The sequence below is a fragment of the Neovison vison genome, chromosome 10, assembly GCF_020171115.1.
Source record: "Neovison vison isolate M4711 chromosome 10, ASM_NN_V1, whole genome shotgun sequence".
NCBI classification, from domain to species: domain Eukaryota; kingdom Metazoa; phylum Chordata; class Mammalia; order Carnivora; family Mustelidae; genus Neogale; species Neogale vison.
In genome coordinates, this window is record NC_058100.1 from 42,015,819 (window position 1) to 42,043,120 (window position 27,302).

General features: G+C 38.1%; 1 protein-coding gene across 1 annotated transcript in view; it reads right to left on the bottom strand.

The window, feature by feature from the left end:
* The window catches only part of SMYD3 (SET and MYND domain containing 3), a 689,511-nt gene that overhangs the window by 511,043 nt on the left and 151,166 nt on the right, over window positions 1-27,302 (bottom strand). Inside the window, exons 2-4 of the mRNA XM_044267073.1 lie at window positions 14,146-14,209; window positions 3,239-3,346; window positions 1,221-1,278 (exon numbers count right to left, since the gene is read on the bottom strand). Of these exons, the coding sequence (XP_044123008.1) occupies window positions 1,221-1,278; window positions 3,239-3,346; window positions 14,146-14,209 (230 nt within the window). The remainder of the gene's footprint in view (window positions 1-1,220; window positions 1,279-3,238; window positions 3,347-14,145; window positions 14,210-27,302) is intronic.

Sequence of the window (27,302 nt, forward strand, 5' to 3'; positions counted from 1 at the left end):
AATTTAAGCACTCTTCCCATGAAACAATTTTCAACCAGGTATGACCAACTGATAAACAGTATATCTCAAAGGAAAAAACAAAAACAAAAGAAAAAAAAAAAGTAAAAACTTTACAGCCAGAGTCTAACTGATGAAATGTGTCATATAAAAAGTACATCAAGAAGAAAACGGGGGCCAGCCCAAGAAATCTCATCTTCGAGTTATTCCCACATTGAATAAACAAGATGTGGTGCTGCTAAACCCAAACAGGAGGAGGTCCCAGAGCACAGTCGTCAAAAAACCACCCCATTCAAAACCCAATTTAATTTATACCACAAAAGGTGTTAGGCTAAGAGTGTACAATTAATAACATTTGAGAACATTTCACTTAAGACAGCAAGGGTGGCACCACTACTGAGCAGGGCTCCCATTAACAGTAAGACTCCCAGCGAGAGATATTAATTACTTAGCAGTAATAGAACATAAAAAAATGACTAATTAGTTCTCTATTAAAACTGAAAAGATACATCCAGTCGAACTAGAACATAATTCTGGGGCTCATGTCAGCTCTACATATTCTCTTTAAATTACTTGTTCAACAGAACAATTAACCCACTAATTTCTTAAATAATAATTTATTATCATTGGCACTTAGAATCCCATAACCATAAATCTGTATTAGATCATCTTTGTATTTGTCTCCATCCAGAAATATTAAACTGTGTAGCAAAGTTTACTCTACGAGCTTTGACTACTTTGCGGTTGAAGTCGTGGACAACCTCTCTGAAGGGGACCTGTGCCAGTATGAAAGGAACATAAATCCTACATTGACTGAACACTCAGACTGAAGGGTCTGTTAGTGTTCCCAAATATCACGGCCGCCACCACGGGAGTGGAAAAGAAGAACGTGCAATGCTATCAGACAGCCCAAATCCCCTACACCATTCTACTTTGCTTATTATCTAAAGGACCAGTAACCCGGGAAGCCCCTTGTTCACATCACTGTTTCCTGGCATCAAAAAGAAACAAAGATCAGGTTCTAGTACTTTATAAACTCCTAAAAGGTCAAAACTACCCTGGAATAAAATAAGCTAATGTATCAAGCATATATAAAAACATGAAAAGGTTTATTAGATTTGCCTCACATAATAAGGAGACAGAACAATGTTAAAAAGAAAGCAATGCACAAGGTCAGCAAAAAAATGATGGGATTTTTTTGATGCTGATGGACAGTCACTTACTTGACTCCAGATCATAAAAGGAGTAAAGTTTCTCCGATTCAGACGGTGTTTCTTCCATCTATGAAGCAAGGGGGGAAAACACCAAAAACAATTTCAAGTGTTCCAATATATCAATGCATACATTTGAATCTCTTTAGATACTTAAATAAAACTCTTTAAAAAGACATTGTATATATTCCTCCTCTTCATCACTTTCTGAGAGTTGAATTATTCAGTCAGTAACAATTTTAAAATAAAATCTAAGTTATGACTTAGAAATCAAGTTATCATTTTAATTTCCAAATGGAAAATTCTTTTACAAAAAGTTCCCATACTTTTATTTCTTTTTCCCCAGCTCTACCTACAGACTTGTGTCACTGTAAGGATTTTACTACTAATAACAGAAAAGCAGAGATGGATGAATAAAAGTAAGAGTTTATTACAAACTGCAACTTTCACCAAACTACCTTGAGTCGAAAGTCATCAATGTCCTTATCTAAAACATAGGAGAATCACAGATTCCCTGAGTTGTGGTGGGGATGAAATGAGGTCTATCCTGCCATTAGCACGGGGCCTGGAAATCCTAATAGCTCAATAGAACAAATCTATTATTATCAGTGCTTTCTTTTTTTTTTTTTTTTAAAGATTTTACTTATTCATTTGACAGAGAGAAATTACAAGTAGACAGAAAGGCAGGCAGAGAGAGAGAGAGGGAAGCAGGCTCCCCGCTGAGCAGAGAGCCCGATGCGGGACTCGATTCCAGGACCCCGAGATCATGACCCGAGCCGAAGGCAGCGGCTTAACCCACTGAGCCACCCAGGTGCCCCTTATCAGTGCTTTCTATTAGATTCTGATCCAGTAGGTCCTGGTTCTCTTTCTGATATTAATAAAGTGAAAAAAAAAAAACAAAAAAAAGTTCAGCCTCAAATATAGTGATCATACTTCTAATATCTAGCAATTAAAGAAATGCATGATAACAAACTTGATCTGAATGTATTATGCTACAAAATAAATTTGTATATATTAGTTCAACACAATATATGTATTTGCAAATAGTAACTAAATATATAATAGACGTTATATATTCAGACCAAAGACAATGCTCATTTGGTATTCCACATCCATTTTTTAAAAATTGAAGTATAACATTGTGTTAGTTTTAGTTGTAAAAACGTATTTTTCCATGATTAAAAACTCTCTATAAAATCTTATAGCCTTCCCGTACCCCAAAAAAGTCAATAAACAACAGGACAGAAGAGAGCTTTATTCTGAAATAATTTGAGAAAGAGATATTCCTGTGAAAGCCTGGCAAAAATAAGTCTGGAGGGTATTGCCAGAGGCTTATCTCACAGAATCTAGTGGTTGTTTAGGCCAAAGAGGGGAAAAGGACTGAAAACAATTTCAGTGAAACTTGGCTATTTAAAAAAAAAAAGAGAGAGAGAAGCACTCTTCCATGTAAGATTAATTATCATCTAATTAAAATCTCACTTTAAGAAGCAAGTGAAAAGTTATACACCTGCCCTATGCAATAGTTCATAGTCGAAAAGTAATGAAGACAACGTAACAGACATTTCTGATTATCTCATGCCTTCAGTAGATGACCTTATGTTTCTAGGGGATTACACACACACAGGGCCTTCAAAGAGGGCACTGTGCTGTCCAGCCACACTAATGCTGTGGTTAATAGGGAAATGGCAAGTTTTTGTCCTAAGCTACTCCCTGGAATAACCTGTCTTCTACCTTCACAGGGGTCTAAAGTCGGCCTTAAATAATAATATGGGGCATAGGTGGCTCAGTTGGTTAAGCGTCCTCCTCTAGACTTCTGCTCAGGCGGGCTCTCAGGGTCCTGAGATCGAGTCCCACCTCTGGCTTTGAGCTCAGCAGGGATCTGCTTGAGAGTCTCCCTCTGACCCTCCCCCCACTCAACTCTCTCTCTCTCTCTAAATAATACAATCTTATTCAAAATATACATAATACACACAACTCCGAGTGCTCTGCTTAATTAAAACCCAAGCATATCCCATGAGTTTTATACTCACAAGTTTGAAAACAACTCTGCCAAGCAGTCGAACAGAATCCGGGGGATACCTGGGTTTGCAGTTTTTAAGGCATTTGCATTCCCGCTTGTGGTCCGGCCAAGCTTTTTTCTGTTAAGACAAGAGTGGGGAGGGTAGATGTTGTAACTTTCATTTACACCAGTTTTGTGTGGAGAGTGATCAACATGAATTTAATGTCAACAGCTTAACTATAACTACAAAATAGAAAATGAAAGCAATATTCTAATACTATCAGTGATGCAGAATCCAGTCTTTGCCAAGCATGTAATTACCAGGCGTGGACTTCAACGCTTCTCCTCCACCTTTAATTTACTGCCTAGCTATTACCTGGCTGTGGAGTCCAAGGAAGAATCATTATGGCTTACTTAATAATTTATCGGATAGTCTTTTATCTTGTAGCTGATTAAATAGGATTCAATAAGAGACAGTGATTTTGAATACAAAAAGAAAATATCACACCAAACTAGAAAATAAACACATGGTTCAGGAAAATCAAAACAGGGCAGATGACCTTCTGAACTTCTGTTCTGCTTTAGGGAGTAGAACTATCAGGGGCTAACATAACAATAAGTATGAAACCTTTTGTTTTTGAAGACCACACAGAAAGAGGTTCTTAACTACAGTGACCAAATGTCATTTGCCCAGGACTGCTGTTGTTTATTTATGGGTCCTGGCCTAGTCACTAATAGTGCCCCTTTTCATTTTGAAAAGTACGCTTTGGATGATAAATTATAAAGTCACTTAACCTACCATCCTACCCATCCTACACCATCCTACCCATGTGCTGGTGTGGCTGAAAAGACCACTGAGTCAGTCACCAAACCTGCAACACTGAGGAGAGAGGACAATGGGGAGGACACTGTCTCCCTGAATCCTGGAGTCAGAAATGCTAAGGCTCCTCCACATGGAATGACTTTATAGGGAAATACATCCCACAGTATCTAAGACTTAACCCCGGTGAGTGGGAGAGAGCCCGACCACATGTCAGACACGTTCCATTTCAACTGAGTGCTGCAAGTTGCATCACTGAAATGCCTGACGCTCACGTGCCTTCTGGCTTCAGAAACCGCAAAAATGCCTCCCAACTCCAGGCCCTATAAAATCCCTCCAGGAGGAACTCACTCTCTCCTACCTGTAGTGCAAACATGCAGTGCAACCAGAAATTTCAAACCTGGGGCCGCCTGAGTGGCTCAGTTGGTTAAGTGTCTGACTTCAGCTAGGGTCGTGATCTCGGGGTCCTGGAAGGGAGCCTCACTTCGGGCTGCAAGCTAAGTAGGGAGTCAACTTGTCCCTCTGCCCTCCCCCAACTCATGAGCTTGCGTGCACTCTCTCTCTCAAATAGATAAATTTTGTAAAAATTCAAAAGTGCTATAACTACTTTGAAACTGTGAGTTTCCCAAAAAAAAGAAAGAAAAAGAAACTGTGAGTTTCAAGCCAGCATTTTGCTCAGAAAGACTGCCCGTGTTGAGTTCCTGGGTGAAGGTGTGGCTTGTCTGCTATTTCCTACGAACTCAAATCTTAAAGACACTGTTTGTAAGGGGTACATCACTTCTTTTATCAACTTGACCCTGACTGCCTCACTTCATTTCTTCTTATCCACTACAGCAATGCTCTTAATGTGATGTTTCTAATCTTCTTGTTTTTTTTAGTATTTTATGTAGTTTTTTTAGTTTTTTATGCTTCACTCACTTCTAAACAAGACTCAGTTGTTTCAAAATAAAGATGTAAATGAAATAAGGTTGTAAAATTAGAAATGAAAATACATTAAAGTTATTTTTTAAAAAAAATAGTCCTCTAGCATTTACTTAGCATTGTACAGACACATGTAGCATGTCAGACACATGGCTAAACAATTGAAACATTTTATTTTCACAATAATCCAAATGGTGTATAGTATCCTTATATTAAAGATGAGTAAAGTAAGGCAGGGTGGAATGTCACCACCAAGCTACATAAACATAAAAGAGGAGAATAAAAGTTCTTAGTATTCTACCCATAAGATCGAAATAATTGCCATGTCTTCGCACTACATTTATCTGACTTGCCTTACAGGCAAGGCAAAAAATAAAACATAATGGCTTATATAATTCTCAACTGATAGAAAAGAAAAACACACAGCTTTACCAAGTATTAAATCACAGGAGGAATTTATTCCAAGAATGCCAATTAACATACTGGACAATTATAATGGTCAACACATAGCTACTTCCAATATCCATACTCACTAAAAGGAGTAATATTAAACTATAAGTCAGTGAAAGAAAATTTTCTATTGTTTAGAGGGCTAGTCTTGGAGAAGCAATTAGCAACTTACCAATATGGGTAAGATCCCTTAGAAAAATACCATATCAACATGGACTGAACTGGAAGAGACTATGCTGAGTGAAATAAGTCAAGCAGAGAGGGTCAATTATCATATGGTTTCACTTACTTGTGGAGCATAAGGAATAACATGGAGGACACTGGGAGATGGAGAGGAAAAGTGGGTTAGGGGAAAGTTGGAGGGGGAGACAAACCATGAGAAACTGTGGACTCTGAGAAACAAACAGGGTTTTGGAGGGGAGGGTGGTAGAGTGTTGGGTGACCCTGGTGGTGGGTATTATGGAGGGCACATATTGCATGGAGCACTGGGTATGGTGCATAACAATGAATTTTGGAAGATTGAAAAGAAATAAAATGAAATTAAAAAAAAAAGAAAAATATGGTTCCATTGTCAATTAAGTTTGAAAACTGCTACATAATATCCACCCTGCTTAGAGATTGGAGATAATTCAGTTTGCTAAAAAGCTCTGCATGAGAGAAACTTGTATAACTTAGTGAACAGTTTTATCTGATTGTTATTGCCAACCTTTGGGAATTTAGGTTGGTATACATGGACTCCAATATAACTATATATTTTCTTTCCTTCATCTGATCTTTCAATGAGAGTGGGTTTAGCAAACAAATTCATGATCATTCCCACTGATAGAAAACTAGCACTAATATTTTTTATTTCTGATTGATGGGTGAACCACAACTTTGGTAGAAGAGTTTTCACTTGGTATTAAAAGTTGAGAAGGCTGACAGATGCCCTCATTTGACCGGCTATGTAGGCAGAAATGAACCACAAATATGAAGAGGTCTCTGAGAAAGCACTCTGGTCCTGTTCAAAACAGGAGCATCTGCTAGGACTTACACCTAGCAGACGAAGGCTTAGACCATCGGGACCAAAAGATCTTAAGAGCAGATTTGATACAATACTTGTAAGTACAAGAGATTCCACAACTCCTTTGTTATGTTCTGAGCATCTCCGTCTCCTGGTGGCTTCCCAGGGTGAAGTAACTACAAAATGTACCCCCAGGTAATGAACCTATTGATCTGTTAGATGACATTCCTGAGAATTAAACATCAAAATTTTGGAGAGTTCCTATCAAAACAACTTTAGGTCTTTGGCGTAATTAATATCGCGCTCCTATTTCTCAACTGCAATTACAAACTAGATGGCATGTTTCTTAAAGCTATTCCTAAATCACTGCAGGAAAACACCAGAGAATGTACTTATCTTCCCATTTGCTTCAGGAAAAAGATATTCATTCTTTTCATCTAAAAACCAAGTCACACCTACATATAGAAAGTAATCATACCACTTAAAACTGGTCTATAGCAGTGTCAAGGTACAGCCTACTTCATATCTTACTATGATATTAAAAACCATGTTTTTCAAACAGTAATTTTTAGGGTGATGTTCAGCATCACCATTGCATCTTACCATACAGCTCACTAACAGAGGCACACCACAGAAAAGGCATACAAAGCAATTTCTTAAATAACCACATTCGACACTGCAGCAAAACCTCACGATCTACAAGAGCATTAGGCATTATCTAAACTGTACAAACTTTAACTTTGATCTAGACCTCAACAGCACATAATATATCTGCCAGTTTTTCAAAGACAACCTCCCAGATTTACATTTTCCTATTTTCTTCCCTTACTGCAATGCAGGATGTAATTAAGATTTTGTCCACAACATTGGCTGTAATGTTTTCTGTTCTGAAAGTTGAACATTATCAATGATTCAGAGTAAAAACAAAATAGTATGAAAAACAAACGAAATTAAAATACTGCATTAAGACACAAAGACAATGGGAGAAAGACTTTTGGACGGAAAAAAAGAAATGGAAGACATCTATAATGATTCCACATGTCAGTACATACAGGACTCAGAAACCACTTGGGCAATCTCTACATTTTCATTTTCTATAGTATTGGCAGTGACTCAGAACAAAAACTGATTAAGTAAACCAGTAGCTCCCAATGGGGGTAACCCTAATCTTGAGGGTTGTTGGGGAAATGTATGGGGGGCATCCTTATTTGTTAGGATGCCTGGAGAAAGACATGGGCCCTGAGTGGCCAGGAACCAGAGATGGTGGACATCTCTGTGGCATAGTTCCATACAATGAAGAATCAATCCATCTGGGTGCCTGGGTGGCTCAGTCAATTAAGTGTCCAGCTCTTCATTTCAGCTCAGGTCATGGTCTCAGGGTGGTGGGATCAAAGCCACACATCAGCATCTGCATTTAGCAGGAAATCTCCTTAAGGATTCTCTCTCCCTCTCCTTCTGCCCCTCCCACTGCTTGCATACTCTAAGAAGTAAAAAATAAATTAATTTTTAAAAAAGAATTAATTGTTCAACCCAAGACGACTTTTAAATGTCCAATCAAACGTTCTATAGAAGGGACAAACTTACTTCCGAATTATCTGAGCCTGGAACTAAGCCTCATTTCACATATAAAAACAAAGACCTTGTTTTACACAGCCTTGATAGCACTGGATTTTCTAGGTAAATCAAGGGATGAATGCATTTTAAGAACTTTAGCTAAAGATATCTAATATTTTATAAAAGTATATCACTGAAGGCAACACTACCATGGTATTTGAGGTACCTACCAATAACAACGTATTTTCGGATCCTACATTTTGTACTTCCTTTTCCAAGGTGACTTTGTATGGATGAAAATACCTGACTTCTTAATTATGTCTTCTAGTCTACTCTTGCCTGAGCATCTATATACAAAATATGCATTATTTTTGTTGTGTTCAGCACTGGATGTTATTTGGAAGGGATGAATCGCTAAATTCTACTCCTGAAACCAATACTATACTATATGTTAACTAACTGGAATTTAAATAAATATTTGAAAAAATAAAATACATATTATTTTAAGGTATTTTCACTTTTTTCTCCTTTACATTCAAGTTATAACATTACACTGATGCTGACTTTTTAAAATATATAACTAGTTAGATTGTCTTAACTATGGTGTTTCATTTCAAGAAGAGTAGAGAGGACGAAAATGTAATTATTATATAAAAAGGTCGAGAGGCACCTGGGTGGCTCAGGCGGCTGAGTGTCTGATCTTGATTCTCACTCAGGTCATGATCTCAGGGTCCTGGGATCGAGCCTGGCATTGGGCTCTGCAATCAGCACAGAGTCTACTTGAGATTCTCTCTCCCTCTCCCATCGCCCCTCCCCAACTCGCAAGCTCTTTCTAGCTCTCTCTAAATAAAATAAGAACTTTAAAAAAAAGGATAGAGTTAGGTCTGCAGATCTAGTCATCTAACCGCAGAAATAGTCAATTAAATCAATCATTAAGATAATTTCTGTGTGAAAAAGAAGGGACACAAAATAGTCTCAGTAGTTTAGGAAAGGAGGGAGCGACATTTAATCTGGGTTTTAAAGGATAAGTAGAAGGAGTTCAATAGGTATTGAGGTATTGGGGCAGGTCTGGGTCCAAGCCCAAAGACTCACGTAGCCAAAAGCTCAGAAGTAAAACTGTAGCAAAATCCACAGCTTGCATTTCCTTCTGAGGAAGAGGGCCAGAGTTTTCTGCTGGGGAGTGACAGGTCACGCTCACACTCTGGAATGCTCGCGCTCTGGCTCCCGGCTGGGAAGGAGAAAAGGACGTGGCAGGATGGCACAGACCACAGTCAATGTAGGAGAGAGGTCAGAGGAACATCCACACAAGTGCTGGTGGAGAAACTAAGACAGAAGGGGACCAATTTAGATCAAAAGTAGTAAAATCAGCAGGACATGTTGATTAACTAGGCATAGGGCCAATAAAGGATATAAACTGAAGATGATTCCAGCCTGGCAACTCAGACTACTGGGTGGTTGGTGAATTATTCACTGCGGTTGAAAATCGAAAACAGGGGCGCCTGGGTGGCTCAGTGGGTTAAGCCGCTGCCTTCGGCTCAGGTCATGATCTCAGGGTCCTGGGATCGAGTCCCGCATCGGGCTCTCTGCTCAGCAGGGAGCCTGCTTCCTCCTCTCTCTCTGCCTGCCTCTCTGCCTACTTGTGATCTCTCTCTGTCAAATAAATAAAAAATAAAAAAATATAAAAAAAAAAAAAGAAAATCGAAAACAAATGCTGGTTTGGACAGAGATTATGCACTGAGGTCCTGCTATAAGGCATTTGAGGTACACCACCAGAGTAGAGGTTCCCCATAAGGTATGGGTCTGGTCTTTGAGACAAAGGAGAAGATCAGAGATGGAGTTTCAAGAATGATTAATGCACAGATGCCAAATGAAGTCATGGGAGCAGATAGGACCACTCAGCAGGTGAATGCAAAGTGAGCAAAGACAAGCTTAGGGCCCTAGACATTTGTAGAACCCAAAAACCTAAGTATCATCAAAGAATGTCAACCCAAGTAAGATTCACATTTCTAAAGAGGTCTGTAATTATTGACATAAAATAGAGCCTCTCCCTGCTAATAAAGTACTTTTAAAAAAAAATTTTAAAGGGGCACCTGGGTGGCTCAGTGGGTTAAGCCGCTGCCTTGGGCTCAGGTCATGATCTCAGGGTCCTGGGATCGAGTCCCGCATCAGGCTCTCCGCTCAGCAAGGAGCCTGATTCCCTCTCTCTCTCTCTCTGCCTGCCACTCTGCCTACTTGTGATCTTTCTCTGTCAAATAAATAAAATCTTTTAAAAAAAAATTTTTAAGATTTTATTTACCTACTTGACAGAGATCACAAGTAGGCAGAGAGGCAGGAAGAGAGAGAAGGGGAAGCAGGCCCTCTTCTGAGTGGAGGGCCCTATGCAGGGCTCGATCCCAGGACCCTGAGATCATGACTTGAGCCAAAGGCAGATGCTCAGCCAAGTGAGACACCCACGTGCCCCAAAAGTACTTTTTTTTTTAAATACAGTACTTTTTAAAAGTATATAAATTGTAATTTGGTACAGTACCCAGATGCTTATTTTGATCAGCAATTAATTCAATTAGAAATATAGGTATTATGAATCAAGTTAAACCAAGAAGACATAAAACAATATTAGTGAATTTGCTTGAAATTGGTTTACTTGTTAGCAACACTGCAAATTTTGAGCATTTTTTTTTAAAGATTTTATTTATTTATTTGACAGAGAGAGATGTAGGCAGAGAGGCAGGCAGAGAGAGAGAGGAGGAAGCAGGCTCCCCGCTGAGCAGAGAGCCCGATGCGGGACTCGATCCCAGGACTCCGGGATCATGACCCGAGCCGAAGGCAGCAGCTCAACCCACCGAGCCACCCAGGCGCCCTTGAGCATTTTTTTTTTTAAAGATTTTATTTATTTCACAGAGAGAGGGCATAGACGCACAAAGGCATGAGCACGAGGAGGGGCAGAAGGAGAAGCAAACTCCCTGCTGAGCAGGGAGCCCAACGTGGAACTTGATCCCAGGACACCGGGATCATGACCTGAGCTGAAGGCAAATGGCAAAACAACTGAGCTATCCAAGCGCCCCTGAGCATGCTTCTTTAAAAGAAAACTTAGCCCACCCCTCCTCTTTCATTTCAAAATCATGTAGGATGTTTCGGTTATATAGAAATCAGACTGGTTTCCATATATAAGCCCTCTATCGCATTATATGACACATCATAATAAAGTATCCACAGAGGAATTACAAACCCACTGATGACAAAATATTTTCCAGTATAAGAAACAGTACTGAACATAACAGTCGATATATACATGTATGTGAACACTAGGTAAGAAGGGTAGATGAACAGTTTAGTGTGTATCCTCCACTCACAAAACAAACACAGAGATTACCTCTGGAAAACTGCAATAGGAATGGGGAAGGAAACTGGAGGAAACATTCACTCCTCTTACTTTAATTTCTGTTTAAAAAGTAAATGTGAAAACCAGTAACACTGAAACCAGCCTTATGGGCGTGAGGGACATCACACCTCCTAACACCTCAATAGCCTCTCACACAACTCACTGATGCCACAGCCCCACACATCAAATGCCAAGCTAATGAACCAAAGTTATGTCCCTCCAGGGCAAACCTATTATAGATTTTGTGCTACAAATTCACATCCTCTATGTCAATTTCCATTCCAAGGGCATTTGCCTCCTGTTCATTACTGTTCATAGTTCGCTTTGTCAGTTTAATTTTGTGCTGCTTTGTAGGAATCCACAATAATTACAATGTTTAATTCTGTACCTGAAGGGTGAGCTAAACAGAGCAGTTTAAATGCATATGTTCTGGCCAATCTTTGACTCCCATCCACCTCTACACACCCTCATCCCCATCACATACACAAGCATGCACTAGTTGGCTTATATGCGGTATCTTTCATCTTAGGAGCTATTTTCCCATTACTTTCTACAGTATATCTGATGATGACATTATTATTGATGCTACAGTAAACAGCTAATATATGTGGTCAAAGTACAAGCACTACAATGAATCAAAATGACATACCCAAACCCACCAAACTCCCTCAACACATTCTAATCAGATAATGTTTTTTTTTTTTTTCCTTGAGTATACTACAGAGGAGGAGGAAGCAGCATTGGAGGAAAAAACATTCATAAAAAAGGGGGAAAATAAAAGTAAATGTTTAGTTCATAGAAACTGAAACAGAAGGTCATCCAGAAGATATATGTAATTTGTTGCTTCTAGATATATTCCTCTTAAATTGAAGTTCCTTGAAACAAATTTCAGTTTCACATGAATAAGATAGATAACATCACCATAAAATTGTCTACCGAGAATTTATCTTGTAGGAAAAAACATGGCTTTGTTTTCATAATTTGCTTTTCCTTATTACTAATGATCTTACATAAATCTGGTATTGTTCTGTGACAGAATTTTTGCTTTATAAAATGAGGTAAAAATAATCCATTTTTTTCACATTCCCTATTTTTATTAGGAAAGTGTTACTTGGAACCTTCTATTACAGTATTTTTTGTTTTGTGTTCCTTGGGATAGGGTTGCACCCTTATTAAAAACAAAACAAAATCCATGAAAAATGTGAATACAATAGGAAACAGAAAGCTACAACTAATCAGAATGTTAGAACAAAAATAAAATTTGGACTTAAAAGTGAAATTAGAACTCTGGATCCAAATTCCAGGGCCTATTCGGTATAGGATGTTTGGCACTTTACTTCCAATTCTGTAGCTCAGTCCCCTGATTGGTAAAATGAGCGCAATCGTAGTAAACTCCCAAGATTCAAGTAAGAGTAAACAGAATAAAATAGTACCTGATACACAGTAGATATCTCATAAATATTAGCTCTTCTCAGTAGTACAGATTAGGAAACTGAGGCCCAAAGAGTTTTCATGCCTTCTTTGGAATAATTTAACAAGCTAATGGCTTATTAATAGTCATTAGAACTTGGTTCCTCTGATTAATTGTATGTTTAGGTTTCTGACTTCTATAAGAAATTATTTTCAAAGGAGAAAGCGAGAGAGCAAAACTCCCTCAGAGAAGCATGGTCTAGATGTGAAAAAAAGGAAAAAGGTGTCCGCATAGACACACATACAGACACACACACCCCAAAATGAGGAACAAAAAGGATGGGTGGAGGGTTGAGAGCAAGTGACACAGACACAAAACCTCCAATTAGCACTTTTTATTATGATGCAATTCATTACAGCATAATTACATTTCTTATGAAATGATTAATCATAAGGTTAGAAGAAAAGGTGATGTTGAATTTTAATTATACACCCCTTAAAGAATTTCAAAGACATTAACAACGGTACTCTCACAGACTGTCAGTTGTCGTAAATTACTCTTGGAAGGCAATTTGGTACTATCTTTAAAAATTCAAAATCACGTATCCTTTTACTCATCAGTATAGCTGGGGAGAATTTATCCTACAATTAATTTGTGAAGGTGTGCAGAAATGTGCACCAAAAGATGCTTAGTCCATTACTGACAATACCAAATACTGAAAAAAGGTTAAGGATTCATTAACGAAGAAGTAACAACTATGGTGCATTCATGTAAAAGAATCAGTGGGATGACATCAGAAGTTCCTCTAGAAGGTTCTAAAATGAAAAGGAGAATTTAGGTATATAAGAATAACCCATCTCTGTTTTTCTAAACAAAGAGTATAAATATGTGAATGTGTTAGAAGGAAAAAATCCAGCAAAGACACAAGAAACTAGGTATCTCTGGACAATGGGACTGAGGTCAAGAGGACAAAAAGATATGAGTGAACAATTTTCTTCCTGATACATGGATATTACATATTTATATATATAGATAGATAGATAGATATCATAGAAATGATATTTTACCATATACATCATTAATTTTTAAATTAAAGGAAAATAAGTTAAAATAAATCAAAGATTGTAAAGAAGCAGAAAAAGGCCAATGGGCATAATGGAACACAAAAAAAGAGCAGAGAACTTGAAGGTTTCAATTCTAGAGAGATGAATATTTTATTTATTTATTTCAGAGAGAGAAAATGAAAGAGAGCCAGAGCATGGAGTGAGGAACAGAAAGATGGGGACAAGCAGGCTCCGCACTGAGCTGGGAGCCCAACACAGGGATCGACCTCAAGACCCTGAGATCATGACTTGAGCCAAATGAGCCACCCAGGCACCCCTGTCGCTGAACATTCTTACCTGACACTTAGCACTACAGTATTTTGCAACTCGGCATTGAGAACATCGCATCAGCTTTTCCTTCCTGTTTAAAAAAAAAAAAAAAAAATTCACATTAGGAAATGAGTGAGAACCGTATTTGAAGAAAGAAACATAAATCAGCATACTGATGCCGATACGCTGTCCTCACACCATCTGCATGCTCCCAAAACACTAGATTTTCATGTTGATGAACATCTTCTTTCCTCTTCAATGTGAGACACGGACATAACCGCTGATGGTCTTTTTTTAAATTGTGGTGACTATATATAACATAATATTTACCACTTTAAATATTTTTAAGTATATAGTTCAGTGTGTTAAAAAAGAGAACTCAAGGCCCACAGTGGAGTCGCTTTTTCTAAGCTCCTAAACTTAACTACAATGTTGGCGCCCCCCAAAACAAAATCTTAAACCAGTCCAATCAGGTATTACTAGTTAGGTAATCTGCTTGGTAGACCCCAGCTTTCCCCGAAGGACAGTGACGCACTCTTTCACCTAGTATAATTTTCCTGTTCCAACTCTCTTCTGCCTATAGACGTCTTTCATTTTGTACAGCACCTCAGGGCCACTTTCTGTCTGCTACATCAGACGCTGCCCAAATCATGACCCACTGAACAAAGCTAGTAAGATCTTTACACTTCACTCAGTTGAATTTTGTTTTTTAACAAATAGCATTAAGCACATTCACGCTGCTCTGTATCATCACGACCATTAATGTTCATTCTAATAAAAAAAAATTAACCAGAATTAACCAAAAACTTTACTACAGAGAGACCTTAAACTCTCCATATGAAATACAGAATCCAGTCCCATCAACTAGTTGAAGTATTCTATACTCTTCGGATGGAGAAACTATCTAAGTCTTATCATATAGTTTAATTATGAGTGTACTCCTTCTGGAAAATGATTTTAAAATTTCACTAAATCCAGTTACTACTTTACACATGCTGAATTGAGATGCTCAAAAGTTACATCCCCTTAAATCACCTGTATAATAAAAAAGGAAAAATGAAGAACAAGTTAAATTACAAAATAAAAAGAATAAATATGATGATAAAATTAATAGTGACAAACAAAAGGCAGGAAGCCCTGTGGATAAACAGAAGGTACCCAAGAGCCCTAAAAGTCAAAGTGTAATGTTAATATTAATGACAAAACAAGAACAAATTGTTCTAAGCACATCTAAGGGGTCGGGTACTCATCAGAGATTTTTACATCTATGATTTACATTTACTTTCAAACAGTCCTAAAAGTAAACAGTCTTATTATGATGACTTTAAGGACACTTCAATTCATTTTCAAGAGAAAATAAGTAAAGAGAAGTGCAAACAAGGTGGCAAGGATTTTGAAAGGGAAAGAAGAGAATTCCAAAGACAACTGGAACCTAAACATACCAGGTACTTCACTTCTGGGACAGGGAGGGTCAGACACAGAACATAAAACGGGGGCGAGGGGCGGGGTGGGGTAGTTAAAATCTAAGTAAAGCCAAAATGCCTCCCAACCCGAAGTACATAATTGTAGCTGTCACATATCAACACCCCAGGCGACAATCCAAATCAAGCAATCTGGCTTGAATTCAAGTTCTTGCTTTGACCATCACACCATATTATTGCTCTTGGATAAAACTGGATACAAACAAAATCCACCACGGGACTCCTAGGCCGTGAAGCTGGTTAAACAAACGTCTCTTATTTTGGGCTCCGGTTGTGATCTCAGAGTCGTGCCATCCAGTGCTAGGTTGGACTCTGCACTCAGCACAGAGTCTGCTTCTGATTCTCTCTCTCCATCTGTCCCTCCCACTCATGCTCTCCCTCTCCCCCCAAAATAAATAAACCATTTAAAAAAAAAATCCATCCAGAAGCTGTCTATGTTTATTTTGCACACTTCAAACAAAAGGACATACAAAGGAGGATAAAAACAGTACACCAGGCAAATATTAAGAGAAAAAGCCTGTGTAACCACATCAATTTCAGATAAAAAAAAAGATTTTATAATTAAAGATTTTGTTAGAGATGAATAAGATCAATCCTCAATGATAAGAGACTCCAATCCCCAGGTGTAGGTACCTAGTGACAAACATATCCTGTCTCAAAATATATAAAGAACAAGTAACAGATCTGAAGGAAGAATGACCAACACAGTAAGTGTTGAGATGAATAAGATCAATCCTCAATGATAAGAGACTCCAATCCCCAGGTGTAGGTACCTAGTGACAAACATATCCTGTCTCAAAATATATAAAGAACAAGTAACAGATCTGAAGGAAGAATGACCAACACAGTAAGGCCCTTAAAATAGTGCCTGGAGTACAGTAAGTACCAACAGTACTGGTTATACCTATAGAGAGATATAAAGTTCCTTCAGGAATTCACAGACCAAGCAGATAAAGAACAAGGAGCTCAGTAACTTACTTGATCTCATGCAGTACACACACCCTTACACCTGATACATGAAGTATACTCAGATACTTCTTTTAAGCACCCACTGATCATTTACAAAAAGTGCCCAGAGGGTGCCTGGGTGGCTCAGTGGGTTAAGCCTCTGCCTTCGGCTCAGGTCATGATCTCAGGATCCTAGGATCGAGCCCCACCTCAGGCTCTCAGCTCAGCAGGGAGCCTGCTTCCCCCTCTCTATCTCTGCCTGCTTCTCTGCCTACTTGTGATCTCTCTCTGTGTGTCAACAGATAAATAAAATCTTAAAAAAAAAAAAAGGTGCCCAGAAAGTAGACCACAGAGTAAATCCCCAAAATCCCAAAGAATCAACACCATATAGATCATTTTTTCCAATCATAAAGGAATTAAGTTAGAAATGAGTAACAAAAAGAAACCCAGAGAAATATATGCATGAAAATATAAAAGCATGTTTTTATGGAATTTAAGGATCAAATAAGAATGATCATAAAATTAGAAAATATGAATTTTTTGTTAAATAGGCTCCACACACAACATGGAGAACAAACTCACAGTCCTAAGATCAAGAGTCTTACCTTCTACTAACTGAGCCATCCAGGTGTCCCCAAAATAGGAGATTTAATAATGAAAAAAAAATCAAAATTTATGAGATAAAGCAAACATCATACTTACAGAGACATTTGTAACTTCAAATATATAAAGATATATATATCAGGTTTTCTTCTTTTTTTTTAAGATTTTATTTATTTATTTGACAGAGAGAGATCACAAGTAGACGGAGAGGCAGGCAGAGAGAGAGATAGAGGGAAGCAGGCTCCCTGCTGAGTAGAGAGCCTGACACGGAACTCGATCCCAGGACCCTGAGATCATGACCTGAGCCGAAGGCAGCGGCCCAACCCACTGAGCCACCCAGGCGCCCTGTTCAGTTACATTCTTGATGCTTGGCACGAAATAAAGCTTTGCTTGACCTTCGCTTTGTATCAGTCTCGCTCCTTTAATCATGGACCCGTTATTGGGGCATAACAGAAAGTAAATAATACAAATCCACAAAACGAAATAGAACACAATGGTATAACAGAGAGAACAGACAACATGAACAAATGTCTTTCAAGATTACATAGAAGGAAGATTAATAACAAAATGGAATAAATTACAAAATAAATAACAAAATGGAATGGAACTCAAGATTCAGGAGACTGAAAGAGAAACTAGAGAATTCTGACGAAAAGGCAGCAGTGGTACAATTTTCGAATCTCTTTAACTCTCCCCATATAAAAATGACAGTGCAAGTAAGACAGCAAACATGAATATCACTCTCTATCCTCAGAAACACCCCCAAAAACCCAAACTAAGAACGTGCAGGGAAAACCACTACCAGATCTAAGACTTAAATCAATATATTGGGGGTGGGGTGCAGCTGGGTTCCCAATAACCCTGAAAACAAAAGAAGCCCCAATGTGCCAAAAGATACCCAGTGTTTCCAGCCCACCTGAGAACAGGTAGCCAAAAGGAGAGAGGATGCTTTGGACAGGGACGTTCCTGAGGATGAATCACTGGGGTCCCCCAGAATGCCATCCTCCTCAGACCTGGTTCCTCAGATTTTCCCTCATCTCCCTCTTTCTGGTTTTAGTTATTCAAAGGTAATTTCTTTTGCAAATTAAAAGCCCCAGACATATGAAGTGTTTCTTCTCAATTTTAAAAATTAATGAGCAGAATCAAGATACCTCAGAAGGTCAGTGAACAAGTTAGCACATCAAACTGTATCCTCTCCCTCCCATAGCTACCAACTCAGAGCTTTAATGAATTTTAACACAGAATGTCGGCACAGTAAATACCAAAATTAGTCTAAGTACCTAAATAATTTAATCATTGTTTTGATGTGTGAAGGAACTCCTTAACGTGAGTTATTTAAATGTTCCGAGTTACTTTTACATATCAAAGAACTAAACAAATTTAAGTTCTCAAGTTTCAAAAAAAAGGTCAACTGAATCCAAGAAAAAAGTTGTGTGTGTTTGATCAGAAACCCACTGAGCCTTGGTAAAGATAGTGCTTCTCTCTCAGGGATAAGGTTCGGAGCAGAGCATGCCATGAAGCAAATTCCAGCACTGCAAAGGAGAATGAGTTAAATGAGTTTCCTTCCAATACTCAAAATGATTTGGTTCTGCTTCTCTTGTACACCCAACAAATATAAACTATATTTGAAGATGACAAAAGTTGTGCACAGTCTAAGGCAAATTACAGTGGTCTCCGAGGCACAGAGAAGTAATGAATACAGAATTTTCACAGATTGCAGAAACATCCTGCTTGCAAAATGATTAGCTCAAAGTCCAAATGGACTTTGTGAACGAAAAGCAATCTGTCTGTTCCCACCACTCATGCTTTCCTCTCTCAAATAAATAAATAAAATCTGAAAAAAAGGGAAAAAAAAGCAATATAAGGAAGTAGGTTAGCAGTGTATCAGTAAGAGAAAATGATTAGTTTTTTTTAACCTCTTTCGCCCTCTCCGCTTAAGAGATAAATTATATTCTATCCCCCCAAAAGAAGAAGATATTAAAATTACTTTACACCTAAATCTGTGTTATCTTTAGCTCTACCTACCAAAACAGCAAAAAGGAATCCACTATCACTTATTCATGCAAACTGTGATATGGTATAGAACAGTGTCAAATCACAAAAAATTCTTAAGTTGCTCAGTAGTTCCAGATAGTGTGGTTCACTGAGAAAAACAAGTTAAGTTCTCTCTTCCAAGTAAAGGCTGGGCCATAATGAGTTTTGCCAACAACAAAGGCAACAGAAATGTGGAAAGGAAATGAAAACAGAGCAAAATTACTTGTTTGTCCAGTATACAAATTAAGAAGTTATATATGAATACAACAGAAACCACTGTCTCTTAAAAAAAAATTAAAGAGAAAAAGATTGGCTCCTTCAAATCATAATAATTGGGGTAGTATTTAAGGGACTGTCTCTCTGTCCTTGGTTATCAGCAGGGGAAAGTATCCCAGATTAAAACTCTGCCCTAAATTAATATGGACAGGCGCCAGGCAAAGAAAAAGAATTTTCCTGGAAAGGATATAGAAAACAAATTCTAGTGACTCAAATTCCCAGCTAGGGCTGGCACCTGCAGAATCCATTTTAAACTTTGTGTAGAGGAAACAACGTATCACAACACATTCATAAATTGTATGCTTAGTACACAGGCAATATGTCTTGATCCCCTGGAAGTCTCCCAGTGTGCCTTGCAGAGAATCTCTCTTTCATCCGCCACCTGTACACTCACTATTGGCCAGTCTGGCTCAGGCAAAGGCTCAGGAACCACAAGAAAGCTTGGCAACCCTCCTGCCCTCCAAAGAAACTCATCCAGACAGAGCACAGCCCTGTACAATCAGAAGCAAACTAGAGCCTACTGTATGTTTTTGCACCTCTTCTTCTGAGCTGATGATCTGTGCCCAGAAATCTTTTGGACACCTCTGTGCTTTTTCAAGGACCGAAATTTAGCTTGTGACTGATCACTGTGACCTTTGAGAAGAAATGTGAGCTAAGAAAAAGAACAGAGCTCATTAGGTAGAGCCTGCATCAATTACACTTGCTAAAGAAAGAGGGTTGACCATGGGATGTCTGATGGAGTACCCCTGCCTTAATACAAGGCTTAAGAAAGATTCTCTGAGAACAATTTCTGTGAAAATATTCCTTCACACAATTAAGATATTAGATTCTCCATGGAATATGAGGAATACGGACTGTCTTAAAAATAAAGAGCTCCCTTTTTTTTAAAGATTTTTTATTTATTCATTTGACAGAGTGAGATCACAAGTAGGCAGAGAAGCAGAGAGAGAGAGGAGGAAGCAGACTCCCCGCCGAGCAGAGAGCCCGATGTGGGACTCGATTCCGGGACCCTGAGATCATGACCTGAGCCGAAGGCAGCGGCTTAACCCACTGAGCCACCCAGGTGCCCCAAAGAGCTCCCTTTTTTTAAAAAGCAAAAATGAAAATAACTAAGTGAATGAAGCCTAAATGTGTTTTAAAACAAAGATACCACACAAATAATATTTCTTTGAAGAATTTTTATGTTTAGGGGAGCCTGGGTGGCTCAGTGGGTTAAAACCTCTGCTTTCGGCTCAGGTCATGATCTCACGGTCCTGGGATCAAGCCCTGCATCAGGCTCTCTGCTCAGGAGGGAGCCTGCTTCCCCCTCTCTCTCTCTGCCTGCCTCTCTGCCTACTTGTGATTTCTCTCTGTCAAATAAATAAATAAATAAATAATTAAAAAAAAAAAAAAAGGAATTTTTATGTTTAAAAAAGGGGGGGGGCACCTGGGTGGCTCAGTGGGTTGAGGCCTCTGCCTTCGGCTCAGGTCATGATCTCGGGGTCCTGGGATCAAGCCCCGCATCAGGTTCTCTGCTCTGCGGGAAGCCTGTTTCCTCCTCTCTCTCTGCCTGCCTCTCTGACTACTTGTGATCTCTGTCTGTCAAATAAACAAATAAAATCCTTTTAATAAATAAATAAACAAATAAGAGAATTTTTATGTTTGTACATATCATTACAAGCTCAGAATCCTGACTCATTAAAAATGTTAATGTCAGGTACCTGAGGATTTGGCTGTTTCCCCATGGAAATTTCTAAAGCAAATTAAATTCTCCACCATAAAAAGGAGCTTATCCCAAATAAAGTCAAGCGATTCTATCCAAGCATAGTACAATTACTTTTACTCTGACCAAAGAAAATACACTGCAAAGTGCTAAAAAACATACAGAGCTCCTCTGGCATAAATATTCATAATAATACAAAAAAAAATCTTCCATTTTTGTTTCCAGATGGTAATTATGTTGGTATAGGGCCCAAAGGCTTCTTTTAAAATTAAAGAGGATCAGATCCAAAATCCATTAACTATCAAATAGTTTTTTTAAAGATTGATTGATTGATTTGAGAGAGAGTGAATGAGAAAGAGCACAAGCAGGGGGAGAGACAGAGGGACAGGGTGAAGCAGACTCCCTGCTGAACAGGACGCCTACACTGGCTCCACAATGGGCTCCATTCGAGGACCCTGAGATCATGACCTGAGGCAAATGCAGATGCTTAACCTACTGAGCTACCCAGGTGCCCTTCAAATAATTTTTAATACAAAATAGCAAATGCAGTCAAAATAACACAGACTCCTAATACAGGAAGGCAGAATTGGTTTGGATTCATGTTTCTACATCAACAGAGGACTGTTACATCTTCAACAAAATTAAAAGTCAGTTATGACGCCTCGCATTTTGTTTCCTTGACGCAAGGCAATGACCACCACAAGTTAAAGAGAAAATTAACATCTCTACAAGAGTACAGACTTAAGCTTTCCTCATTACATAATGTTTCTCTACAAAATTCAGTATTATGTGTGCCGGGCCCTCTTCATGTTTAAAAACTGGTGACTTACAGCTGGCCCAGAAGCATCTCAGAGGCCCAGAAGCATCTTCTCCTTCTGCCTGCTTTAAAAATTTGTCCTTATATTTTATAATTAAGTATATTGCTTTGTTTAACTTTTAACTACAAATTTCCTCAAGTAGTCTAGGAAATAAGTGTAATGAAATCTCAAATAACTCATTCTGTCTTTGGAGAACAACATGAAACTTTAAGTTTATAAAGAAAGTAGACGGGGCACCCGGGTGGCTCAGTCGGTTCAGTATCCTTGATCTCGGCTCAGGTTATGATCTCATGGTCTAGAGATTCAGCTGCACAATGGGCTCCTCACTCAACAGGGAGTCTGCTTAAGGATTCCCTCCCTCTACCTGTGCCGATCCCCCAGCTGGCATGTTTGCACACTCTCAAATAAATAAAACAAATAAATAAAAGAAGAAAGTGGACTGTGCTGACCTAGTCTCAAATTTTAAAAAATCTTCAGAGTCCGTAAGACACACAGGATTAAATGTTACACCTGCTAACGCATTGTAATTAATAATCAACTCATAAAGACTTGTATAGCGTGATCATTAGCTGACAACCACGCAATGAGAATTAATGGGTCAGTGCAGGAGATTTTTAAGTATCTGTGGTCCTCCTAAAGGGAGCAAGTGGTATGGCCAATACCAGGTTCTCCCATGGCCCCAACTACCAACCTCACAGATTCCATTTATCAGATAATGACATTGCTTTTCTCCAAACACTTAGGTGAGATTTTTGGAATAGAAATTTTGCTTGGAGTAAGTATAGAAAGGTAAGATAAATACCAGAATTTGGAACATTGAGAAGGCCTAGATAGAAAAACAGGAGAAACTATGACAATGTACCAAAATTTAAGTTAGAAATGTATAATTATAAATAATACTACAATGAAACTTGTATTATGCAATGATTTTCAAAACTCTTTGATCTCATTTGGGATTTTTTTTTCCTCATTTGGGATTTAAAAAACTAAAAGACCATAAAGAAGTTCTATTTATGCAGGTTATAGTTATAAATATTTGTATTTGTATAGCTCTAAGTATTTACTGAATTAGAGAGTAAAACCAATAAATTTTTTAAATATTTACTAATGCATTTAATAATCTATTATATGTTGACATAAATAATGTATTTCTATAAAAAAGATTTTCTGAAACAAAATTTTGTGAGGAGAGTAGTACTATTTTGCATTTTTAAAAATCTCTTTAATGCCTGGCTTAACCGAAGACAGCTAGATTCTCACTTCTGTTTCTGTTGAATAATCACATGACATATTACTTCTAGAAAATTCCACTGTATACCCTAGTGATGGAATGAGACTTAAAAATGCAAATAATGACATAATATTATTATAAAAATAGCATTCATCTTCTAGATCCCCTGAAAGGACCTTGGGGAGCCTACTCTGACTTCCATGGCTTTAGAGTACATTTTCCTAGAAGAGGAATGGCTCAAGTTGTACAAAGGCACATCCTGAAGGTTTTGCATTTTGACAAATGGGTCTCCAGAGTGGCTGCAGGAATTTTACACTCCTAAGCAGTTAAGGCTTAGCAGTTAAGGCACTAAGAGTGCCTTAATTCTATGTCCTTTAAATCCTTCAAAATGTCAGTCATTTTACTTTCTGCCAGTCTGAATGACGTGGAATGTTATATCTCTCTGTGTTTTTTTTTTTCTTAGTAAAGATTTAGTTATTTATTTGAGAGAGAGAGAAAGAACGGAGTCAGAAGTTGAAAGAAGCAGACCCCACGCTGAGCACAGAGCCAGACAGGAGGTTCCGTCTCACCATTCTGAAATCACAGAGCTGAAACCAGGAGTTGTCGGAGGCTGAACCCACAGCGCCACCCAGAGGCCCCCCATCTCACTGTGTTTTTATTAGGCATGCTCCTGATAAGCCGTCAAGAGTCTGGGCAGTCTATTCAAGTTCATTCACCATTTAAGGTTTCTCTTCTATGAATTACCTGTTCATATTTTCTGCCCATTTTCTACTAGGCTGTCTTTTTAAGAGATTAAACTCAATTATTTTTTAATAAATTATTAAGTTTTATCTTTTGCTGGATGCATACTTTGAAAACTAATTTCTCACAGACTGTGTCTATATAGATTTCTCAACTAGGCACTATAAGAAAATATAATACAGTAAATCATTAACACTGGAATTCTATGGCCTGGAATTGAATCCTAGTTTATCACCTAGTGGTTGTGTGACACTGAGCAATTTAATCTCTCTAAACCACCAAATGAGAGTGAGAATATTAATAGTACCAACATCACTTGGCTGTAATGAGAATTAAGTAACACATGTAAAACTATTATCATTCTGCTTGGTTCATAGAAAGTGCTAATTAAGTATTAGTCTTCTTATCATCACATTATTATTATTCCTTTAAGAGATTTTTTTAATAGTAAACTCTCAAAAGAAGTTCCTAGCTATCATTTGGAAATACTTCAGTGTTGAGTAGAAATGTTTTTAAAAGTTTAACTATTCTAGAAATTCAGAATTTTATAAACCTTTTTTTCCCAGTTGTTTTCAAGTTCTTCATATAGCTAACACTAAATTTTGGAATCAAAGTACAGAAACAGTACAAGTTATTTACTGAAATATTCATGTATATAATTAAATGGTAACTACTTCTTAGCTTATTAGAAGCAACCAAACACAAATACAATTTAACACTGAAACTAGTCTTTCCTGGTGGAAAAAAAAAACCTTTGTGTTTTTGGGAAAACTGTTGGTCAACATAAGTTTTAAATGTTCCAGAAAGTTGGGGCGCCTGGGTGGCTCAGTGGGTTAAGCCACTGCCTTCGGCTCGGGTCATGATCTCAGGGTCCTGGGATCGAGTCCCGCATCGGGCTCTCTGCTCAGCAGGGAGCCTGCTTCCTCCTCTCTCTCTCTGCCTGCCTCTCTGCCTACTTGTGATCTCTCTCTGTCAAATAAACAAATAAAATCTTTAAAAAAAAAAAAAAAGTTCCAGAAAGTTAACACCTGCATCCAAATACTATAAATTTTTCTCTTATTTCAAAAGAAAAAAAGAATGAGATATAATAAGGCTGCACTGAATGTTTTTATTTTTCTACACAGATCAAGGGAAAGGCTAAGCAAACCATAATGCATCAAGTTCCCCCTCCCAACATTAGGCTGGTAGGAAAAAGTATTCAGCACAAGAGAGTGAGGATAATTAACTCTTTGTAGGTAAACTAAGCCATTTTACTAAAAAGTAATTTACTTGTTATAGCTCATTTACAATAATCTTCAGAAGCCAAATTTTTAACTGATCAACCTTGACAAAACTAAAAAAATACCAATGGCAATAAATTATAACATCTATATGAGAAAGAAAATAATTTTTGAAAGTCATTACTCAAATGGTTTTTAAAAATTATGTGTTCTTTTAAAAGGTAAATGTTAATTCTCTTTTTTCTAATACAAAGTTCTTTTGGATGCTACATTCTTCCTGTTGTTGCTGTTCTTCATTTCACTGCACCCAGAAAATCACCAGACTTTTTATACCATGGACTGTCATAGTTCTGGATAAATACGGAACAAAAGACACAGTTCTTGCCTTCAAGGACAGTAGATGCTACAACAGAAACAGACTAGCAGAAACAGTAATAATGCCTCCTAAGCATCTATTACGGGGCATTAGCTCTTGTGCTAGACACCTGTAAGACAGAAGCAGATGGAGAGTCATAAATTGAGGCAGCAGAAGTAATAGGTATTGGTCATCACCAGTCCTAGGGTATGGTATGGCCATAAGAAGAGGCAGCTAAATTGGGGTAAAGAGGCCAGGTGTTGGATGGATATTCACCTCACCAAGAATTAAACCAGGAATAATGACAAAGAAAGAAAGAGTGAGCCTGAATGTAAAGAAATCACTAATCACTAATTAAATCACTAATTACTAATCACTAATTAAATCACTAATAAAAATATTAAGTAAAAATTATAATTAAAATTATTAAAAAGGTAAAAAAAATGCGTGCATGAATGTTCATACCAAAGAAGTGAAAAGACTCCAATGTCTACCAACTGATAAACGGGTAAATAAAAGGTAGCATATGCGAGCACTGAACTATTACTCAGTCATAAAAAATGAAGCATTGACACAAGCTACAACATGGATGAACGGTGAAAACGTTATGCTATATGAAAGGAGCCGGTTGCAAAAGAAATCACACATTATTTAACTCTGCTGACATGAAACATCCAGAACGGACATATCCATAGAGAAAGAAAGTAGACTAGTTGCCTAGGGCTGGAGTGGAAACAAGTTTAACTGAGGTAAACAAGAAGTGCCTCTAATGGGTTCAGAATTTTTCTCATGGTGATGGAAATGTATAAGAATTAATTGTGGGGGAAAAAAAAGAATTAATTGTGGGAACACCTGGATGGCTCAGTTGTTGGGCGTCTACCCTCGGCTCAGGTCATGATCCCAGGGTGATGGGATGGAGCCCCGCATCAAGCTCCGTGATCAGCAGGAAGCCTGCTTCTCTCTTCTCCCACATCCCAGCTTGTGTTGCCTCTCTAGCTGTGTCTCTGTCAAATAAAAAAAATAAAATCTTAAAAAAAAAAAAAGTAACAGCAGTAATAGTTTCACAACTCTGTGAAGATAGTAAAAATCACTGAACTGCTTACTTTAAACATATAAACCACATAGCATATGATTTATATCTCAATAAAGCTGTTGCCTCGCAAAAAGATAACCAAGAGATGGCTATATCCCTCCGATTACTTCAGTTCTAGTCTAATGTCTGAGAAGAACAAAGAATGTTGGGCAAAGAAAACTCTACTTCTAAGGTGAATAGAGCCCTTTGCTTCCATTACAAAGAGAGCAGTGGGACTTGCCCACAATGACTAGGTCTCACAAGGAGAGATTCCAATCTCTGATGCCTCAGGGCTCACAGACCCTTCCAGAAATGTAGTAAAGCCTGTACCACCCTTCACACTTCCTGAGACATTTCTCTTAACATCTCCCTACATGGCTACTAAGGAATTGAACAGATTTTATCTGACATAAACAGGAATACTCAGAAAATAGACTAATTTACGGAGTCCCAAGAAAGGCTCTCTATTAAAATAAAAGATTTAGGGCACCTGGGTGGCTCAGTGGGTTAAGCCTCTGCCTTTGGCTCAGGTCATGGTGTCAGGGTCCTGGGATCGAGCCCCGCATTGGGCTCTCTGCTCAGCAGGGAGCCTGCTTCCTGTCCGTTCTCTCTGCCTACCTCTCTGCCTACTTGTGATCTCTGTCTGTCAAATAAATAAATAAAATCTTAAATAAATAAATAAATAAAAGGTTTAAATGCAATC